Source organism: Podarcis pityusensis (genome assembly GCF_964106645.2).
Source record: "Podarcis pityusensis genome assembly, chromosome: 13".
Lineage (NCBI taxonomy): Eukaryota > Metazoa > Chordata > Lepidosauria > Squamata > Lacertidae > Podarcis > Podarcis pityusensis.
In genome coordinates, this window is record NC_138038.1 from 38,666,024 (window position 1) to 38,688,026 (window position 22,003).

Below are 22,003 nucleotides of genomic sequence, written 5' to 3' on the forward strand. Positions count from 1 at the left end.
TCTGAAAGGACTGATGAGGAGATGGAGGAATTTAGTGAGCAAAGGTATGAAGACATTAGTAGTTCTCTGGATTGGTTCAGTATTTCTCTTGTGTTGGGGAAAGGGGGAGGTGGGTGTAGGGTTGCCAAACCCCATATTGCACTGCGTACAGCGCTGCCACTGCCAGCTGTGCAGAATATGAGCCGTCGGAATATGAGCCAGAATATGAGCCATCTTCCTGATCCTTTATCAGAGGCCAGCCTTTTCAAAACATGGAGGTAAACCGGGTCACGTGTAAATAAAAATGCTGTTGGGGGATGGCAACCTGCCCAGTTCCTGTGAGCTGCTGCCCTACTTTTCCTTCTCTGACGCCTACCACACATCTTCATGGTCTTGCAGCCTCCTTTCTCTCATTAACAGATCATACACGATTCGCTGCCTACACTTTGGAAAGCCTTGACAGTGTATTAAGAAGCCCATGACCAGACACTTCACTCACATATAACACTGGTGTCTGTGGTTGCCACCCTCCTAGGAAGGGCACTCATGCACTTTCAACCAAGATCTGAATAGCAGACCTTTAGCAAGGGAGGCTTTTCAATCTGGTTTGTCTCCCATGTCAAGGAAAGCTCCTGCAAATTATTGGTTTGTCAGCTACTTGTTAAGGGTGCTTATATATACACTGGCACTCAGCCTGGTATCCCTTAACTTCTTAGGCAGGCCACCAACCCCTCACAGAAGAAATACAACCTTAAGGGGAGGATTGTGTCTAGTGCACTGATTAATATTTTGTGGAGTATATCTCTTTTTTTAAAGCTGTATTGCTTTAATTTATTTAGTAAATGTGGTCACATTTTACATCCAGAGGTCTTTATCCAGACTTATACAAATACAAGCCTGTTGATTCCTGGCACATTTAACTCAGCAAAGTAGATCCCATCATTTCCAAGGTACATGCTGTACAATGCAAGTGGAAGAATGTGAAATATGAGAGCTACGTCAACAATGGCTTTGAGGAGGGGTGAATGTATGCCAGTGTTTTGCCCTTTACCTTCTTGGGTATTGGACTGCTGACAGGCTCTCCCACCCCTTCCTTACATGCCAGGAAAAGTGTTACTTGGTGTGCGGGGGCCGTTAAAAAACATGGATGTACTGCTGGACAAAACACGACCACAGTCCTTCGCTATGGGCAAATAGCAAGCAGGTTAACAAGACCGGGAGGCCAGCTTTTGCTGCTATGACAACTAAGCCTTTTCACTCCAGGACACCTGGCAGTTACGATAGCGCTGGATTTCTAAACAAACAAGTGCTTGGCTTCCAACTGTGCTCATAATCCCAGACATATGAGATTGGGCTGTGGTAATTTAGTGTTGAAGGAACCTGCCTTCTGTACGTGGTCAAGTCCATTTTCCTATTATTTACTGGCATTTTCTAGTCTGAAGCACCGAAAAACACTGAAGCACTGAAAAACACCGAATTAACAGTTTTCTGTGGTTTTGCTCTGGTGCAGGGTGACCAATTGCAGAATAAACATTTCCCTATGCATTTCATGCATTAATTAGTTGAACAGGCATTTCTTCTCCACAGGAGACCTGAGAACTGCAGTCCTCTGAGGTAATTTAGGCATCACCGGCAGATCCTTAATCAAACGACATTCCCTGGGATTATTGGGCGATGAAATGTGGGGAAGAGGGGACAGGGCATGTATTTTTCTTATTGAATGCCTTTCCAACCCACCTTTTTATCCATGGAGCTGAACATTGTCCTTCCGCGCTCATTTAATCCCCACACCAACCCTGTGTGGCAGGCTAGGCTGAGAGGCGGTGACTGGCCCAAGGCCACCTAGCGAGCTTCATGGCTAAGTGGAGATTTGAACCCTGGCCCAACCTTGAGTCTAACCACTACACTACACCACACTGGCTTATATATCTATAAACTCATGTTTGTAGAGCACACGCAGCTGCGTAAAAGAGGGAATTTTAGCCGGCACGTGCAACTGGTCATGCAGGGATGAGAAAAGCCACTCTTGCTGCAATGTCCCCATCTACACATGGGAGCAGCCCTGTCATTAGGCAGTGAGAGATGGGCAGATGATGGTGTTTCTGGTCTTCCTTTCCTCCTCCATGGTCCTTGGCTGGAGAACAGAGTTGTGTGTGACAGGCAGCCTGCCTGCACAGTGCCCCCAAAGCTGTTGGCTCATAGTTGTTCCCCCTTTCACCTTTTTACTCTCGTGTTTGCCTCAATAAGGGTCCTTCCGGAGTCTTTTATTGTGCATCCCTGATTATTTCTGCTCTCGAGAGGGGTGACTATTCCCAATCCTGCTTCCAATATTGTTTGTGCCTGCAAAAGTTTTTGCGCGGATATACTGCTCCCTTCCCAATCAGTGTGTGGGCTGTGATTTCCTCCTGAAATCCTGCAGCTTTTTAGAACGCAAATCTTCCACTTTAAAAAAAAATCTTACTTTTGTTGTGCTACAGAGCAAAACAAGTGCAACGATGCAGTAACACTGAGGAAGCACCACAGAACAGCTAATAAAGTCGACGATGTATATATGTCCGTATAAAATCCACAACCAATTACTATCAGGCAGTTACTTTAACTAATGCACTAATAATGTGTCAATGACATGTCGCAGAATACAGCCATAAAAAACCCAGCCTTAGAATGTCAATGTCCTAGATACATATTTTATTCCTCTCTTAAACACTTACTGTATATCGTTTTTCACATGGAGCTATATATGCCTGCAATTGTGTTACGGTTTTCATATCTCCAGGGAATCTGCTTACTCCATTGCATCCTGCAATGTTTCGAATCCTTTACTATGGCAGCATCTTATGCGTTATTTACAAAGTGGCACACAACTCAGTAGTTACGGTAATGCGCACTATTATTTTTAGGCGAGGCGGGCTTTAACCCGCTAAATACGGTAACGCTTTGACGCTTTCCGCATAGGAGGTGAGACGAAGAAAGCGATACGCTGAGTCACGCTTACCGTAATAAGCTAGATACAAGGACATGATTTTTCCCTCCGTTTGGGTATACAGTACTGTACTGTATTCCCTTGTGTACACTAAAGCGGGCGATGCAAACTTTAGGATTACTATCCGTGACTTTTGAGCACGTAACAGAACTGCAGGCGGATCCCTATTGATCTTTTAAGATCATTGTGGCTCTCTGATGTTTTAAAAGTTTTAAATATGTTTTGCACTGCTTGACGATGGGGCAATTTTGTATTTGCACATTGTTTCCTGAAGCGTTTCCCCTGGAAAGGCGGTTTATAAACGTATTAAATAAAGGCAAGAAATCCTTACTCAGCATCGAACGCGAACTTGCCTGCAACGCACCAGCTTCTGGGGCAATGGAGCCAAGCCTCTTGCACCATTGTTAAGCAGGGACAGATTGGCTTCTTCCCGTGACAAAGTGTGCCTGGAGGAGGCGTGGCTTAAAAAGAGAAACGCAGCTGAACATTAAAAACAGCCCTGCTGGGTCAGAGCAAAGTCCTCCTGGTTTTGCGTCCCGTCTCCTACAGCGACGGGCCAGATGTCTCCCGGAAGCCCACGACCAAGGTACGAAGGCAAACGCCCTCGATTGCTGTTGCACGCTTCCAAGGGCTGCAATTTGCAGATACACTGCCCCTGAACACGGAGCTTTAAAAGGCCTCCTTTTTCCTTCAAGGAAAATAAATCCCTGGGGTTGGGAGGATATTAATTTTAGGGCGGCAGCTCTGCCATATCTGCCTTTCCATACCGATCCTCAGTGTCCCACATCCACTGAGTTAATTTATTTCCGTGTCCAACACAGGATGCCGCTCGATCCTAACTTGTAGCCTTCCCAACAACACCTCCCCCCCCCCCACCGCGGGCTTTCTTATCCCACCTCTGGAGCCCGCGCCCTCCCTCTCTCCCAACAGCTTTGCAATCGCTTCTCCTCCAGGGACGGGAACCTCGGTTGGCACCTTCGCTGTGACTCACGCGTGTTCCCCGCACCTTCCTCGCTCACAGGAACGTGGAAGCGTGAGAGTGGGGCGAGGATGATGGGCTGATTGTGACGCACAGAGCTGGGGGATGGGTGGAGGGAGGCTCTCCGCAGTGGCGTGAGCTTCCCCAAAAACGGTGACCCGAAGACGAGTTCGCAGTTGGTACTTCTCTGTGTACGTGTGAATGCCGCAGCCCGTGATTAGAGAGAGGACAGTGTCCCATCCTGCTGCTTGAATATTTTTCCACGCACAGAAAATAGTGGGGGAGATAATGTTGCCCTCCTCTTATTTCCTGGAATGGAGCCTTTTCGGACTTACTGATAAGGGTCCCCCTTATCAGTAAGCTTGCCTAATCTTGAGGTTAATTTTGTAAGACTGAAGTTTCCAAGGCAGCTGGAGGAGGTGGTTTAACCTCCACAGTTTGCAGCGGAGGGAGGAGAATCTACCCCGGAAGCGGAGGCGGGAAGGGAAAATCCGTGGGTTTTCAGTCCCTCCTCCTCCTCCTCTCCTCCCCCTTCGCGAGCCCCGGCTTGTGTCACTGGCTCTGACGACAGCATCCTCCCCCGCATCCCGTCGCCATGGCAACCTTTTGTTACCTCCAACGCTTGAGTGGTCCAGGAGGGGAGGGGGCTGGCAAGGGTGGTATATAGGCAATGCTGGGGGGGAGCCAGGGAAGGAAACTCCTGATCCCCACCCAGAAGGAAAGAGGCGCTGGGAGAGAAGAAGCAAGGCCGAGGGGGGAGAAAAATCTATATAGAGATATATAGTATTTATTAAAATAGATTATAGATACACCTGTAAAGAGAGATCTGTTTGGAAGCAGAGAAGAAGGGGATTACGAGATCGATCGGAAACAGAGACATTCAGACGTCTTCTCGCCTGTTAGCCTCCTTCCTCAAAACCATTTAGGTGGGCCAGAGAGGGTTTCTTTCGTGGGGAGAGTTTTTGAGAGCTGTTCTCAGAGCTTCCATTGAAAGACAGCACTGCCTGGTAATTAAAAAAAACATACATTTCCTTTTTCAAAGTTTGGGGTTGTTTGGAGTAGAGGGGACAACTGATTTTGGTGTTGCTATTTGTGCAGAAGGGTCATGATTTCTGAAGTTGAGTGGGTGGGGAGGGAAGGTCGAATGGCAGCTGGGGATGTTCTTAGATGTGTTTATTTGAATAGCGGGAGCGGTTGGGGACTTTGAGGCAAATAATTTGGGGTACTGAGAGGAGGAGCACATGGGATCAGCTTTGGTGATGACATGGGAGCAAGATAAATGTAAGATTTAAAGTGAGTCGAGCCACAATAACTACCACACCCTTATCGAGAGGCATGACTCCACACACACAAGCACAGGGTGGCTGTGCTATGCTCTCCAATATGATTCTGAAGGATGGGCTGGACTGAGGACTAACATTTGCAGGGAGTGGTATTGACATAATCAGTGTTAGATGCTGCAATGCTTAATTCCAAAATCAATATTAGGTACCTTTATTGGGCCAGCAAAAGACAATGATCACAAAATAGGGTGCTAGCATTCAAATTTTCCGGAACTCTTAAACAGTTTAGGTATTAAACAATACCGGGGTGGAGGGGTGGAGGTTTGCTAGTGGTAAAGCCACCCATGTCTGCCTGTGTTAGCTAAAAGAGTTAAAACACTGGGCTAAGGGATTAGATACACACATGGAAATTGTGCATTTTATGGGGTGCAGAGCCAGAGGTTAAGGGCCCAGGGATGTGGGTTTATTGGTGGCAGGCAATAGGGAGAGGGGGCTAGAGGTTTATGCATTTTGAGGTTTGAAAGGAATGTGATTCAGTATCACAGTCATGTCTAAAAACAAAGGAGGTTGAGAATGAGAGATTTTTAGGTGAGTGGACCTCATAGGATGAAGAGATAAAATAGATGGAGACTGTCATCCAAAGTGAGGATCCCTCAAGAGCTATTCAGACTGGACTCGTGTTACATCTAAACAGGGAGCAAAGCTGGTTGTAGGGGGGAACTCACAAGTTCAGTGAAGAGGAAGCAGGCATAGAACACATTCTGCTTGTTAATTCAAAAGACCTCCTTACCATTTCCCCTCAGCATTAACACACAAACACACGACCTGCTACCTAAGAAGATGGAAGCATGAGGGGGAGGGGGGGTAGCCTTTCAAAATCCAGGATTTCTCTTGATTTTGATCATTGAAGATCAGTTTAAAGCACGAGTTCCAACTGATCTGTGTTAAAAGATCTTGAGTATATGCCCTCCCTTGACCCATATCCTCATCTAGTTTTCAGGGGTAGTGGCATCTGAAAGCACCCCACAAGAACGGTTGAATGAACTCTACTTAAATTAGGAAGTGAAATAGAACGAGAACCTCTCTGTGTGAGTTAAAGTAAATTCGAGTGACAAGTTATAATTGTGCTTGGTGGCATATCTGAACTATGTGTTGAGCCCGATTAATAGGAAAATGAGTATATGTTTGAATTCCACAGCAAGACCCAGCATTATTCTCCAGGATGTAGCATTCCAAATGGACCCACTACAATCCTTGCAGAATGCATCAATGAAGCATTTTGTATACTCACAGCCTAGTAGACCTTGTGATGTCAAATATATGTTGCCCAGACATCTCAAATTTCAGGACAAACCAGAAATATCTAGTTAGGACCACAATGCCCTGCTATTTTTTTAATTTTTATTTACTGAGGGAGTGGTCTTTTAGTTGGATCTTAGCGGTAGTTACTGTGGAGGTGAGATGGGGCCAGATTGTTGAATGAGAGGATGAACATTGGGGGGAGAAGCAAAAACTATGGGGGATTATTACAAACATGCCCCACCTCCTATACAGGAGGAGGGAACCTCTGATGCAAAATTGTCACCCTCCCTTTGCACCAATAATCATTGAGTATGAGTCACGCTTTGAGCCCATGGCTGTGATGGCAAAGAGGGTGGGGCGCAGATAGCCAATTAGGAATGGGCATGGGTTAGGCAGGGTGGGTCGAATGGGGAGGGGCTGGTAAAGAGTCCGCTGGCCCTTTAAGAAGCTGTCCACTCCTACTCCCTATTCCTCCATTTTCCCACCATCGTCGCATCATTCCTGCAGCATCACAGTATCTAGCTCCTTCCCTTTCTCCCTCCGCACAACCTAACCCTGAGATGAGAACAGCAACTACTACGGAATGACCGAGGTAGGTAGGCTATTGGGAGACATTTGGCTTTGCACGGAAGCAGAACTCTTTGATCTCTCTCCCTCCACATCCCCATCTTTGCATCCCGTTCACTCCCTTTGCTCCCCTTATCACCTCACTTTGCTCTGTCTGCTCATCCACCCACCTTTCTCTCCTGTTTCACAGCGCCACAAATAACCTATCCATCTCTTCCACCTGCTTAAAAAAAATGCAAGTTCATTTCCCACCTCTGTCTCACCCCACGCCTCCCCAAATCCCATGCTTGTTCCTGTATTTGTTAGAATAGGGGGGATAGCAGAAAAGGAGGAGGCAGAATCAGGGCATGAGGACTTTTGCTCTCTGGGAGCGTGCCAAACTCTCAGTAGCAGCTGCTCAAGTGAAATAATGGAATCATGCATCTTTTAACTTGTTTGTTTGTTTAAGTGCACCAGTTTTTTGAACTTTATCACCTCTTTCTTCTCACCTAGCTGTTATGTACGCTGAACCATCCGCCATGAATTTCCGGAACCACGGCTTCTTCCGCCGTTCTCCGCCTCCTTCCGTGGCCAAGCCTGCCCCTGCTGCTGGGAACACTCTGTCCGTCTTAGGAGGCATCGCTCAGATCTCCCCTTGCCTCTACCTCTCCTCCGGCAATGCTGCGTCCAACAGGCACATGGTCTACTCCAGGGCAGTGACTTGTGTCGTGAACGCCACCATGGAAATCCCCAATGCCAACTGGCCAGATATTGACTACGTCAAGGTGCCTGTCCCCGACCTCCCTCACGCTCCGCTGTCCTTGTACTTTGACTCTGTGGCCGACAGGATACACCAGACGGGGAAGAAGAATGGAAGAACCCTTGTCCATTGCGTGGCAGGAGTCAGTAGATCCGCTTCCCTCTGCATCGCCTACTTGATGAAATACCACCGGTTGAGTCTCTTGGATGCCCACGAGTGGGTGAAGAGCAGGCGACCCGTTGTAAGGCCCAATGTCGGCTTCTGGAGACAACTCATTGAGTACGAACGCAAGCTGTTTGGCAAGAACACCGTCAAGATGGTACCGTCACCCATTGGCTTGGTCCCAGATATCTATGAGAAAGAGACCCGGGGGCTGGTCCCCCTGTGGAACTTAAGATAGACGCTGGGCAACTTTGGGAATGTGGTTAGGTGATGCGGGCTGCTTGAATTTAGGATCAAAATGTTCCACCATGTTCGGACCACTACTAAGAACTTCCGGCATGGTGGACTTTGGTAAGAAAATGCTGTTACAATAGTCTTTTTTTGTGAGACCTTGCAATATGATTAGATCAAGAAAAAGACCTTGAGTTGCTTGGCCATTTCAGTGTGATTGACTGGTTCCGCCATGTCAAAATGTTACTAAGAACTTATATAGTTTTGCTTGTATTAAGAGAAGATGGTTAATAGCAGAATATAGGCAGTAAATATATTTCTCTAAAGCAGAGCTTCGAGATCTGAATAAATTGGCCCTCCCTTTGTGAGGAGGAAAGGGAGAAAAATAATTTATTGAAGACAGCTTCAGAATTACTTCCCGGCAGTAGGGCCTGGGTTTACTTTGGTTTTAACAAACACAATAAACTTCCCCCCCAGAGAGTGAAATCTTAGCAGTAATGACAGGCATTAATGTTAACATTGCTCCCAAGGCACACATTGTTTAAGGACTGCTTTGCCAATAAGGAGGCAGAAGTGAAGAAGCTGAAGATGATCGAACTTCCAAGGGCAGCTGGTACATTTCAGCTCCAGAAAACAGAGGGAGTCTTCAGTACAATAATTTTCACTGTGCAGGCTACAACCCAGCAGCCCATGGGTATAAAGAATACTGCTGTTTCAGTATAATACTGTTCCAACCCAGGAAAATCCACTTGTGTGGGGAACAGAGGATTAATGCTCATATTACCCCAGTACAGGGCTAACCGTGGAGGGCCAAAAGCACAAAGAAAGGTAAATTGTCCAGTAGGGAGGGGACAAAGTAAAAAACTATATTTCTGACACTGGGGAATTACCCTTCAGCATTAAAAGCCTGTTACCTTGCTTCCTCAGGAATAATGAACAATATGGTGGGGCTCTGGCATCGTGTGGGAAAGGGCAAACCATTTTCTAATCACAAGTTGAGGGCAACCTTTTCTGGACAAAAAATCCCTCTCAGTAGAATGTGTGCATGTGTTTTTAAAAGCTTTTAATGCCACAGAGAGGACAAAATGATAGGATAACAATAGTTATGGGGGTAATTTTAACATCTGAGGAGATGGATCCGCAGTTAAGTATGCTAGTGAAGGGGAACTGGGGTCTATTTGAAGATTTTGTGACTATACCAGAGAGTGAAAGGTGGAGGTGAATCCAGAGTCAAGTGTGTGTTCAGTTAAAATTCAGCCGTTTTATTTCAAATTAATTTGAAAGTCGGGAACAGCTTGGGATGTTCAAGGCCTAGAGTTACCCAAACTACAATAAGGAGCTGTGAGGCAGCGGGGAGTAAAATATTCCAAATGGAATAGGTTTTAGAAGTTACATAGGGTGTTCTGCCATATAAATTAGCTTTGGAGGTACAGGTTTCCAAGTGCTTTAAAGAAATTATTGGAAAGCACAAATTTTGTCATTTTAAATCTTTACCAAATAAGGATGTTCCAGATAGAGACCCCTTTAAAGAAGTTTCCTTAGCAAAAAGTTATTGCCCTGTTGGATGGATGGGCTTAACACTCAGCAACCCCTTGGTGGTTGTTTCGTTTCTATTAGTACTGGTTTTTATTATTGTAAAAGGTGTGGTTAACTAGGACTTCCACAGCAGTGCTTTTCTCTCCAGAACAAGGAACTTATTTCACCCTCACTTTTGGAAGTTTTAGCCTGCACTGACTTTTCAGAGCGATTTCCCCCCAGAACCTTACCTGTCAGTCAAGCCTAGCTAGAAAGTTCTAGAAGCTCATAGCTAAAGTAGGCCTGTGTGGTATCTGAGAAAAGGATCGCTTACTGGCTGAATATTTCAAGGCTAATTTATAAAGTGTGTATGTGTGTGGAGGTGGGGTTTTTGAATTCCTCTGTTCTCACTGCAAAATTTCTACTACATTCAAAATGTCTTGAAGCATAGATAAGCAACTGGCAACTCAGGACCCTCTCTCATATTTGAAGGTGGACGACTGCCCCACACATACGATACTCACCATGAATAAATTGAAGTGGACAATGTATTCATTTGTGTCCACATTGTCATCTATTATAGACAGTGTTAATGAAAATGTAGAAGTGTAATTCTTTTGGTTAAGGAATTCTAAACATATACATGACATACTAGGTTTTCTCTTGTAGACTAATGCTAGTACGGTGGTTCCTTATGTCAAACCTCTTAGCAGCTGAACATTCATCTATTGAAAAGACTGAGGGAAAACTACGTTGCTTTTGAGCAAAACTCAAACACCCTTCACTCTGTATGTTTTCAAGTATAGGTGTCAAAGCCCAAAGGTTTGGGCTATTTAAGGATAGTCTTGCATGAAAGAGGAAGGATTTTGAGCTGGAAGTGACATCTGGAAAGATAACTTTTTACCCATACAACTACATATTCCTGCTTCAAAATTAGACACTGAACCCCCAAGTTAGAGAAGAGCATTTAAATCTCCCCAAAGGCCTGGCATCTTAATAGGTGAATTAACACAAAAGAAAGAGTCCTATCTTCTAAGACTGAACACAGGACTGGTCAATGTAGAGACATCTAGCATATATTGTCCTCCGAAAGTATCTCTGAATTGGGCTCAGAAACAGAACTACTGCTGTCTGAGGAGGAAATTGTCACAGAGGATGGAACATAAGCTGGTCTTCCTTTCAAGTGGTGAATATGTACATAAAACCTCTGCAGTTCTGTATACTTTGTAAATACTAGAGGATTAAAAGAAAAAATATCTATATTAATTAAAGTTAGGGTTTCTTATTGCTTCAGTTCAATGACAAAAGATCTTAATAAATATAAAAATGTAAATGAGCCGCTCCCTGCAGTGTTATTGCCTATTGGTTTTAGAGTTTCATAAAATGGTGTTTTGCTTTTGCATTCATGTGAGGGAGAGGGACCACACGGCTCCATGATAGAACATATGTTTTGTATGCATAAGAGCCTAGTTTTAATCCTTGGCTAGTTAAAAGGATCTAGTGATGGGAAAGAATCCTCCCTAAGAGCCAGTGCGCAACCCTGCGCCAAATGCACCAACTTTCTGCCCTGCTATAAAGCTGGTTCCTGGGAGGCACAGACGAGGAAACAGAGAGGGGATTTTGGCAGGCTTCCTTTCAAAATAATCCAAACTGGACTGAATGATGAACGATCTCACTTTGCGCAAGGCACCAAAAGATGCTGTCCCAGGAAACCCCAATCTTGCAGAGTATTTCATCAGCACATGCCACACCCATATACTTTATTAGGACCTTGCTGTTTTTTAAGTTTTTGTAGCTATTGCAAAAAACTCTCCACTGCCATTTCTTGTATGCATTCAGAGATCGGTACAAAACATGTTGCCGTGACAGGATGAGAAGCCTGGGCAAGTGAGGCAAAGTTAAAGGATCTGGAGCAACTTCCCTGTGGTGGATTCCTAGACTGTAGAGGTGTGTGTATCGGTGTGAATAAGCCAAGTCTGTACTAGCCAAATGGGTGAGGTCACTGCAGCCCACAGCACCCGCACTCCCCAGCAGTGTGGGATCATGTCACGGGGGGAAGAGCCACGCAGCCACAGAAGCTCCATTCCCAATATGCTAGAGCAGGGGTAGGCAACCTAAGGCCCGTGGGCCGAATGTGGCCCAATCGCCTTCTCAATCCGGCGCACAGACGGTCTGGGAATCAGCGTGTTTTTACATGAGTAGAATGTGTCCTTTTATTTAAAATGCATCTCTGGGTTATTTGTGGGGCCTGCCTGGTGTTTTTACATGAGTAGAACGTGTACAGTGGTACCTTGGGTTAAGTACTTAATTCGTTCTGGAGGTCCGTACTTAACCTGAAACTGCCCTTAACCTGAAGCACCACTTTAGCTAATGGGGCCTCCTGCTGCCGCTGTGCCGCCGGAGCATGATTTCTGTTCTCATCCTGAAGCAAAGTTCTTAACCTGAAGCACTATTTCTGGGCTAGCGGAGTCTGTAACCTGAAGTGTATGTAACCTGAGATACCACTGTATTTTTATTTAAAACACATCTCTGGGTTATTTGTGGGGCATAGGAATTCGTTCATCCCTCCACCCCGCCAAGTATAGTCTGGCCCACCAAATGGTCTGAGGGACAGTGGACCAGCCAACGGCTGAGAAAGGTTGCTGACCCCTGTGCCAGAGCCTCTGGTTCTACGAGATCTAGAAGTTTGGCCTTTTAGGAAAAGCTGCAATAATTTAGACGCTTTGACGGATCCAGCTTCTGTACCAGCTGTTGGATTATGGTGAATTACTCAGCCTATACGTTCATGAAAAGAGCTATCGGGAGCGTGTACGAAGTCTCACTTAGAAAGTCCAACATTTATTAACAAATATAAAACATTTTAGCTGTAAAATCTCCAGAACAAACATCCATAATTAAATGTAGTCCACATTGCAAAGGCACATCTGTCCTCTAACCAAGTGAATCAATTCCGTTCTCATTTAGGAGGTGCCCAGAGGGAAGAGAAATGCCACAAAATATGAAAAGAGGCAAGGCACCAAACCATATGGGAAATGAAGCTCCACATCCCCTCCTTTGCAATATACTCTTGCATGTGTTCTTGTTTAGGGTTCTTGTTTACTCTTGGAAAGAAGGGTCATAGGGGAAGGTGGCCATACCTCAACTATAATACAACTATTTGAAGGAACTGGTGCTCTCTCTTTCTGCCCATCTCCCTTAGGAGTACAAATATTTTTGGGAAGGGATGAACCTTTGTCCTCAGCAGAGACATTTGTGTCCCGCCTTTCATGCTGGTGATGGGGAAACAGCAACAAAAATATTGACATTATCTTTGTTTTGTCGTGCATGTCGAGTGGGGTAAAATGGGCCAAAAACATCACGAAGCCCTCTCTTGGTTGTCAGGGTCAGACCAACTTGCGTTTCCCCTCAAAATTAGGGCAACAAGCAACCCACGAATGCCTACGCTTCCGTCTGATCCTGGAGTCAATTGCTTTCCCCATCTGAACTGATGACACCTTTAAGGTGGGACCAGTCCCTAATAGGACTGTGGACAGGTGAATCCTCTGGGGAGCTGAGCTGCTTAGGCTTGCTGTAGAGACTCCAGACGTTCTGACGCCTTGGGCGGCCTGTGTGAATAAAAGGGCAGAGAGAGACAGAAAAGAGTTTCACATGAAGAGGCAACAGCTGTGGCTCTAAGGAGACTTGTAGGGCTCCATGGACCAAGCCCACTTGCTCTGAGCTCACAACCACAAGATGTGAAGCACATGCCTTCAAGCAAAACCCCCTCTTGGCTTCTCCCCTCTTACAGTATTCACTCCCCTTGCATCTGAACGAAACCCCTAGAGCTCTACCATCATTTTTCTTACACCCGTGCCCTTTTTCCTCCCTGCCCCCGCATGCATGCATGCAAAAGAAAAAGAAAAACGAAACTGGAATATCTGTAGTATTTACTTGATCACCAAAAGGAACGGTTGCCGTGCATCCTTTGGTCAGAAATAAGATGCAAAAACAAGACTGGAAGTAAACGACAATCGGTTGGAAAAGTAGAATATCCAAGATTGGGAAGAAGCATATCACAAGCCCCACGTCTGATTTCCAGTTTTCCCACCAGACGATGCACAATATTAAATGTTAATCGCACAGTGGGAGCGCTGAAATCAAATGGGCTTTAGTATCTTAAATCCACGGATGTCAGTGGGCCTGCTCTGAGTGTGACATAACTGGTTATCACCCTGCGTGGGGCAGGTTGGCTCAAATACACATGCGAAACAAAGGCAGAAATCAGGAAGTTCAAGTTTCCAGGTTTCTTCCTATCTACCACTAGCCATGTCCCTTCTCTTTGGCTCCTCCCACCTTTACCTTGTGTGGCGATGATGTTGCAGAGATCGAGCGAAGCAATTTCGGCGGCCACTTCCCGCTTCTGCTTCAAGGCCTTGCACTTGGCCAGAGTTGGTGCCCCTGAGAAAAGGGGAGGGAAAACACAGGCCAAGAAGTGAGACACGTGGGCAAGCGTCCCCCTGTGCTCAGAAGGATAAGACTGAAAAATAGCCACACTCTGAAAAAGATGTTGCTGTAGTTTCCCTGAGATACGGTGCCTTTAAAAGAGCCTGATGGGTACAAATTCAAACAGGGGCAGCTTTTCATTCACGTGGGGATGTAGCAGTGAGGAAAGCAAGTTCTCTTCAAGTCTCACAAACCAAAGAAACCTTGATGGATGGGAGAAACTAGAGAAGGGCTTTAGTGCAGTGACAGAACATATGCTCTGCATGCAGAAGGTCCACGCTTCAACCCTTGGCATCGCCAGTTAGGGCTGGAAAAGTCCCCTGCCTAAAGTGCGGGAGAGTCACTGGCAGCCAATGCTGAGCCAGAAGGAACAGTCGTCCAACACACTAAAAGACAGCTTCATCTGACGGATTTCTGGATCATGCAAAGAATCGGGCTTTTGAGGCTGTAAAAGATAGTCTCCAGAGACTCCTGTTTAAATTTCTGAACCAGAGCACCCCCAAGTAGGAATTACAGTAGTGAAGGCGGTGTGTGTGGTCACGGGACTCCCAACAGCTCTTTCCATAATCGCACAAGATCAGCCACTGACTCTGAAAATGGGCTGTGCGTGCGTAACTCCTACAGGCTGGTTGCAGCACCCACAACTTCCTTGGCCTGAATGTGGGGTTTGGAAGCAAGCACACACAGTGCTGCTGACCCCTAGTTCCTGGATCCAGCCTCTCCCTCCCTCCCTCTCTCCTTCCCTTGAAAACAGGCTTTCCCTGCTCTTCCCAGTTTCTGCCTAAAGCATCCAACTTGCACCTACCCTTCAGGCCGAGGTTTTCCAGCTCCTCTTTGAGCACCTTTAACTGAGCTTTGCGGGAGTGGCAACCGCTAAGCAGCTTCTTGTAATTCCGATGGGCACCGCACTCCCGGATGTAGCGTTTCAGGCGTCGGATTGAAGAGTGCTCCTCTTTCTTCCTGGAGTGATGTTCTTTGTCCTGCAGCAGGTGGGGAACAGGGAAGAGATCGCAAAACCTGACACGGGGTCCATAAAACCGCTGCATTTTCAAAAGGCAGCCATTCCTTTAAAATAACGTGCTGTGCCTTATTGGAAGGGAGGGGAAACTTTTCCAGCCACATTCCCTTTTGGGTGCCGCATGCTAGTGGAAGGCCCTTAGCTTTTCGCGTAGAAGATTCCCAGGCTCAATCCCCAGCCTCTCCACACAGATGCTGCTGCCAGCCAATGTAGACAACAATGAGATAGATGGGCCACTGGTCTGAGACTCTGTTCCTATGGTCTTAAGTTAAATGCCTGGGAAGGATGTGTATCCTGAAAGGCAGGATGCATAGTTAAAACACACGCACAAATTTGATTTTCGATATAGAAGCAAAAGGAGAGAGTAAAGGCGGGCAGCCTGCTTAGACTGAGGGCACCCACTGGCCATTAATCCCCAAACTCTGTGCTCCCTGCGTGCCTGACATTCGCACAATGATTCAGGTTACTTTTGAGAACAAAAGCTCGTGCCAGACTACACTCCATGGCCAGGCTGAATATACACTGACCAGCACATTATGGTGCTGGAACTGCCACCCAGAACACAAAAGACTTGAGTAAATATCAATCTTGGGAATATCTTAACATGCTGGTGGGGGAGGGAGGGAGAGGACAAACTGTGCCCGCAATTGTACAGAGCTATTAATGTTTGGCATTGCCAAGCAAAGATCTCCTTACCTTTCCTTTGCGTTTGGAAGAACGGGGGTCATCTTCATCTCCTGAGCTTGAACTCGCTTCCCTCCTTTGGGGCTTCTGCATCCCAGTCTTCTGCAGGCCTTTTTTCCTTCCCACCAATTCACTTCCACTGTCCTCTGAATCCGTCTCCAGATCTTTTTCAGCGATGGTATGCTTTCCCTGGGACTTCTCTCCTTCCTTTCTCAGCGACTCTTCCTCTGAGCTATATTCACTCCCAGACACACTCTTGCCCTTCTTTTTAAGCTCTCTTTTCTTTCTCAACTTTCCACTTTCCCACTCTTCCGACCCATCCTCTGATTCGTCACTGCTCCCGTCAGACATCTTGGATTTGCTTTTGCCCCTTTCCATCTCCTCTGTCTCACTGCATGATTCATCTTCGCTACTGCTGGGCTTCTTGGTCCCTTTTCTTTTTTGCTCTGAGCTCTTACGCTCATTTCTCTCGCTTTCTGATTCTTCCCTGCTTGTGCTTTGCTTGGGAGGCTTATGCTTTCCCTGCTCCAGTTCCTTCCTCTTCTGTGTCTTTTTCATTCCTTTGCTGGCCTGCCTCTTGAACTCCCCATCGTCTTCAGAATCGCTCTCTGAGTTATGGCTCCATTTCTCATTTGTCCTCCTAGCTGCCTTGTGCATTTCCTTCTTTGCCCAACTTTTGCCTCCGGCACTGTCTGAATCCCTCTCCAGCTCCTCTGCCCTCATACTTTCCCTGCTTCGTTTACTATTTCTCCTCATCTTGTTTTGCCTGCTGGGCTGCTCATCCTCTGAATCGCTCTCTGATTCATCCTCACTCTCCCTCTCCTCTTGAGCCTTCAAACATCTTCGTCTTGGCCTGTTCTGAGCCTTTTTGCCGCCACTGCCCTTCATCTCCTCTTCACTCTCACTTCCATCAATTCTTCCCCCCTTGCACATTTTTCTTGCCTTGGGCAACTCCATGTCCTCTTCCGACTCTTCTTCCATTTTTCTCCCTTGCTCATCCATATTTCTGTTCTTTCCTTTGCCCACTGTCTCAGTGAGCTTCTGTTCTTTGCCAAACCCTTTCTTTTTCTGGGTCTTGTAGTTGCTCAGCTCTTGTTCAGAGTCACTCTCTGATTCGATTCTTTGGCCTTTTGCTGCCTTATGTTTTCTGATCTCTTCAAGGTCACTCTGTTCCTCTTCTGTTGTCTCCTTCGACTCACTCCCTGATTGTTCTCTCTGTCTCCTGCTCTGCTGCTCCCTGTTTGGTTTGCTACCTTTCCCCCTCTGGGGTCGTTCCCTCGTTCTCTTCTTTGCACTTTGCCCATCACTCTCAGATCCGCCAGCCTGTCCTTCGGCTCCGGAATCTCGTTGGTCGGAGCAGCTAGAAGATTTCCCAGCTCCAACATGCTTAGGGTCACAACGGAGTGGTATCTTCTTGGAATCAATCCCAGAATCTTTATCATCAGAACTGACTTCTGGAAGATAAAAAGTGAGCAACATGACAGATATTGAGAAGGGGCATTAATCAGTCTACCTGGCTGGAAATTTGCCTGGTCACCTGTGGCAAGTTAACAACTGTCCGCAGGCGACCAGGCATCCCCAATGTTGTCGCAACTGCTGGTGGTGGAGCCAATAGGGTCACGTGTGCCCCCTCCATAATAGCATAGCCCTGTAACGCATAGCAACTCACTATGAGGAATATACCCTTGTCCGACTTTAATTCAAATTCTTTCCCACCCTGTTTCTTTTTAACATTTGTTCGAATTTTTTTTAAAAAGCAAAGAATAAAAAACACAATTTTATTTGCCGACTCAGTAGAATTAATTTAGCAAACGGCGGAGGAGAGAAAACGCCACAGAGGAAAGCAAGTAGGAATCATTACGGTGATCAGAGGTCAAAAATCCATCTAATAACAAACAAAAAACAACCTGCTGAGGAAAAAAACCCTCAAAAAAGGGCAAACCAAACACACACAAAGTAACTGCACTCACAAGAAAACAGCAGCTAAAGGCCCGAAGAACACCAGTGATTAAACTGGCCTGCTTCAAGCAAGGGCAGAAAAAACAAATTGCTGCTTGCAGAGGGGCAACTTAGAAGCCTCCGAGAAGGATGGTGTTTTTACTGCCTTCAAGAAAGTGGAGCATAACAATATCCCACTGTCCTATTTTCTGCTGGTGAGAGAAGAACTACAAACCTGAAATACCATAAATAAAGGAAAAATAGTAACATTACTTTTTTTAAAGGATAAGTGTTTATTAAAAGTGTTTAGAGACTTAGTATTTTTTATTTATTTCATAAAATTTATACACTACTTGATTGTAAAAAACAAAGATAAAACAATAAAGATAAAACAATAAAGTAGGTTCACAGCCCTACCTTAAAACGTACAAGAGTTAAAATACTAAAACAGATCAAAATTACCTCAGCTTTCCAAGCATCTGAGTAAGCTTGTCTAAAAAAAGAATGTTTTTAGCAGGTGCCAAAAAGGATACAGTGAAGACGTCGGCCTGATTTCAAGAGGCAGGGAGTTCCAAAGCGCAGGTGCCGTCCCACTAAACAATCAACTTTGCACCAGTGCACAGTGGGTATGACATGGCACTGTAGTAGTGCCAAGATGAGTTCCAGGCAAATATTCCAGAGATGTTCCACCACCTCAGGCCACCATCATCTATACTCAGAAGATGTGGTGCTTCCCTTATGGCCGCCTCCTCCTCCCCGCGAGGCCTGCTTTTAGGCTCAAGCCAGGACAGGGATCTACCCAATGAGGAGAAAGCTGACAGTGGCAGAGGTAATGTGTGTTCAGAAAACAGGAATGAATGTTTCCCCTTAGATGAAAAACTCTCTGCATTTTGATAATTAAGAGACATGCTAATGTTCCATGGGCATATAGCTTTTTCATTCTTTTATATATTTAAAATTGTGTTCTGAAAGTGGCAGAGAGCCTGTAAAGGAGGTAACCACATGCTTTCTGTGAAAGCCCTTTACATAAAAATGCAGCTGACACAGATCTCCATTAAGGTAATTCTCAACATAACTAACAGAATCCTTCCAACTCTACAATTCTATGATGCAGGAATCTGGCTGAAGCTAAGCAACCCATCAGTGATGGATGGAAGGGCCTCAGTGTGGGATAAAAGACAAAACAAAGTGGATTTTTAAAATGAGAGAAGCTGATTTCAATTATGTGCTGCTATCAGCCCGTTATCTGGACTGCATGGCCTGCAGAGGAAGTTCCCAGCAATTTCCTGCCAGAAAGCAAGGTCATCCAAGCAAACTGAAAGCAGTGCATACTGGACAGGCAAGAAGCAGCACTTCCTCATGGACTGTGCAATTGCTTTAAACAATCACAGAACCATAGCTGTCAACTTTAAGATTTGAAAATAAGGGATCAGCAGCCTCACCTGTCCCGGGGACAGTCTACGGGATATCTAACAATCCGGGATAGCAGCAGGAAACTGTGCTGGAATAAGGGAATTTCCCACAAAAAAAGGGAAGGCTGACCACTATGCACAGAACTCACACACACACACACACACACACACACTCATGCTCCAAGAGTCTCAGATACTCCCCTGCAGCTGCATATCACAAGGAAAGAATAGTAAACAGGTGGGAAAAGTCATCTTTCTCAAAAAAACTGTCAGCCTGCCATTTACAAATAATTGTGAAAACCAACCTTAAGAAAGACCCTTCCACAAGCGAGAGACCAAGACTATGCCAGGGAGCATTTGCATACAGGACAGCATTTTGCAATCTTGTCATGTACCTGGTATGCTTCCAGTTCGCTGCTTCTTGAGCTCGTGGATTTCTAACTCCTCGCCAGGGGTATCAGAGTTGCAGCGAGGTCGCTTCTGGATCATGGATTTGATGTGAGTCTTGAATTTTGCCATGAACTCTACGGCATTCATGGAATCATCCTCCTGTAGAATGACATCAAAATGAAAAGTTTCCAGCTTTAACTATTTGGACCCCTTTCACTGTCTCTGGCGGCACAGCACACCTTTCTTCTCCTCCAGCTGGCTCTCCCAGCGAAAGTGCTGCCCTGCCCTGCCCTTTGCCCACTAACATTGCCCGCACCTCCATCCGGTTCAACTCTACTTCCACCAGCTGCCTGAGTTGCTCCTTTTGCTCTTCAGCCATACTCTCCCGCCCGGCATGGAGGAGATATTTCTTCCGGATTATAGCATTCGTGAGGGTGCTGCAAGAAACAGCAATAATGGTGAGGAATGAGGCTTTTGTTGAATAGCCACACATTCACTGTTAATTTCATTTCCAGTTCAAGTTCCATCTCCAGTTCCAACGCATATAAAAACAATACAATAATAACATATCAACAGCCACCAAGTCACAAAGAACCAGCAAGACAAGCATGCCCATCTCCAGCACCAATGAACGGATTAACCGAAATCTGGGGCAAATAAACACATTTTTATTTGGTACTAAAAGCCCAACAGCGTAGGCACCTGTTATATCTAAGAAAGGAGGGCATTCCATTATTGATCTGCCAGTCCTGAGGGACCCTCTTGTGTGTTGCCACATAGCAAGTGCTTGATAAATACAACATACGGGCAGGCTTAAATGGGAGCAGGCAATGCACAGTTCATGTCCACAACCTCCCAATGGGAGACAGATGCACCATGTACTTAAAATACTTGAGCAAAATTGTCACAGCTGGTGTCTGTGGGCTCCCTCATCCTAGACATTGGGCTTGTTACCTGAGAACTGGCCTATGTGTGTAAAAGGTAAAAAGGTAAAGGACCCCTGGACAGTTAAGTCCAATCAAAGGCGACTATTGAATTGCGGCGCTCATCTTGCTTTTCAGGCTGAGGGACCCAGCGTTTGCCCACAGAACACCGTGACAGGAGCCAGAGCGCAAGGAAACACCATGTACCTTCCCGCCTCAGCAGTACCTATTTATCTACTTGCACTGGTGTGCTTTCAAACTGCTAGGTTGGCAGGAGCAGGGACCGGACAACGGGAGCTCACCAGGTTGCGGGGGTTCGAACTGCCAACCTTTTGATTGGCAAGCTCAAGAGGCTCAGTGGTTTAGACCACAGCACCACTCTATGTGTGTACTCGCCCCCCCCCCCCCAACTCTAAGATGGCAAAACAATAAATATTCAAAATACACAGGGTGGATGCACATACATAGGTATATAAACCATATTCTGAAAAGATGTAGCGAGCAATTCTAAAGCCATTTCGAGTCTCTTAAATGACCTCAACTATTTCTCTGCAGTAGAAGGAAGGAGATGAGGGAGAATACCTCCCCCAAAATAGTTCACCTGTAAATCCTGCTAACAGATAAAATTGCTTGGCATGTGGGGGGCTTACCTCTCCCTGGAAAACTGGTCTGGCATGTATCTGTTAAGATATTTTCTGTTAAGATTAGAGCACCTGTGTATCAATCGGTATAAGTTTGTAAAAGAGATTCAGGATCCATCGTCCTTACCAGGTCAGAGGGATATCCTGGACACCCACCCACCCACCCACCCCCGGCCAGCGACTGACCACGACCTTCTCCTCCAAGGGAGGCCAGATCTTCATGGCAAAAGGTGCCAGCAGGTGTGCGCTCAGCGATTCAATCTTTCCTCGCATCACACCCATTCCCGAGGAAGCGCCTTTCCCCCACCGCCTTCCCCGACGCGAAAGCGGCCGGCTGTGCGGTTTATTTCAGCGGCGAGGCAAACGCACTCTGCAAATGCTCAGGGGGCACCCCAGTCTTCCATAGTCCCGAGCGGGAAAAGCAGGGCCAAAGGCCGCCGGGCCCGGCTTCGGGTTCAGCCTTGCAGGCGCCCCTTCAGCCGGAAGCCTTGCGCAGCTCCGGACTCTCACCTGAGGTCGGGCTTTTCCTGGAAAAGAGCCCTGACGAAGGCTTCCATCCTCTGCAACTCCGCGGGATCCGCTGCCATCCTTTCCCGCCAACGGGCTCCTCCGAGCTGAAGTGGTCCTTCTCCCCGCAAGGCCTACTGGGAAGTGTAGTTCCGAGGAACAGCGACCGCAGCAGCAGCAACCAGAAGAGCCTATCACGGCGGCGGGTGGAGAAATAAGGGAGCGACGCAAGGCACGGGAGGCGTGGTTCGCGAGGGTTAGCAAATGA

The 22,003-nt window shown here is 46.4% G+C and overlaps 1 protein-coding gene and 1 pseudogene across 6 annotated transcripts; one reads left to right on the forward strand and one right to left on the reverse strand.

Annotated features, from left to right (window-relative positions):
- The first annotated feature begins 3,035 nt into the window (after positions 1–3,035).
- On the forward strand, positions 3,036–11,076 carry LOC308460974 (dual specificity protein phosphatase 14 pseudogene; annotated as a pseudogene). 5 transcript variants are annotated; one of them, XR_013991514.1, is made up of 2 exons: positions 3,036–3,548; positions 7,586–11,076. The product of XR_013991514.1 is annotated as a dual specificity protein phosphatase 14 pseudogene (transcript). The 5 variants fall into 5 exon arrangements; XR_013991515.1 differs by lacking the exon at positions 3,036–3,548 and adding an exon at positions 3,964–4,132; XR_013991516.1 differs by lacking the exon at positions 3,036–3,548 and adding an exon at positions 4,572–4,867.
- Positions 11,077–12,556: 1,480 nt separating this feature from the next.
- On the reverse strand, positions 12,557–21,943 carry HIRIP3 (HIRA interacting protein 3). The gene is made up of 7 exons (XM_080977884.1): positions 21,739–21,943; positions 19,981–20,101; positions 19,670–19,823; positions 15,937–17,378; positions 15,028–15,202; positions 14,079–14,177; positions 12,557–13,345 (listed from the first exon to the last, which is right to left on the reverse strand). Exons 1-7 carry the CDS (start codon positions 21,813–21,815, stop codon positions 13,203–13,205), a joined length of 2,211 nt encoding a protein of 736 aa, XP_080834010.1. The 5' UTR covers positions 21,816–21,943; the 3' UTR covers positions 12,557–13,202.
- Positions 21,944–22,003: the final 60 nt, after the last annotated feature.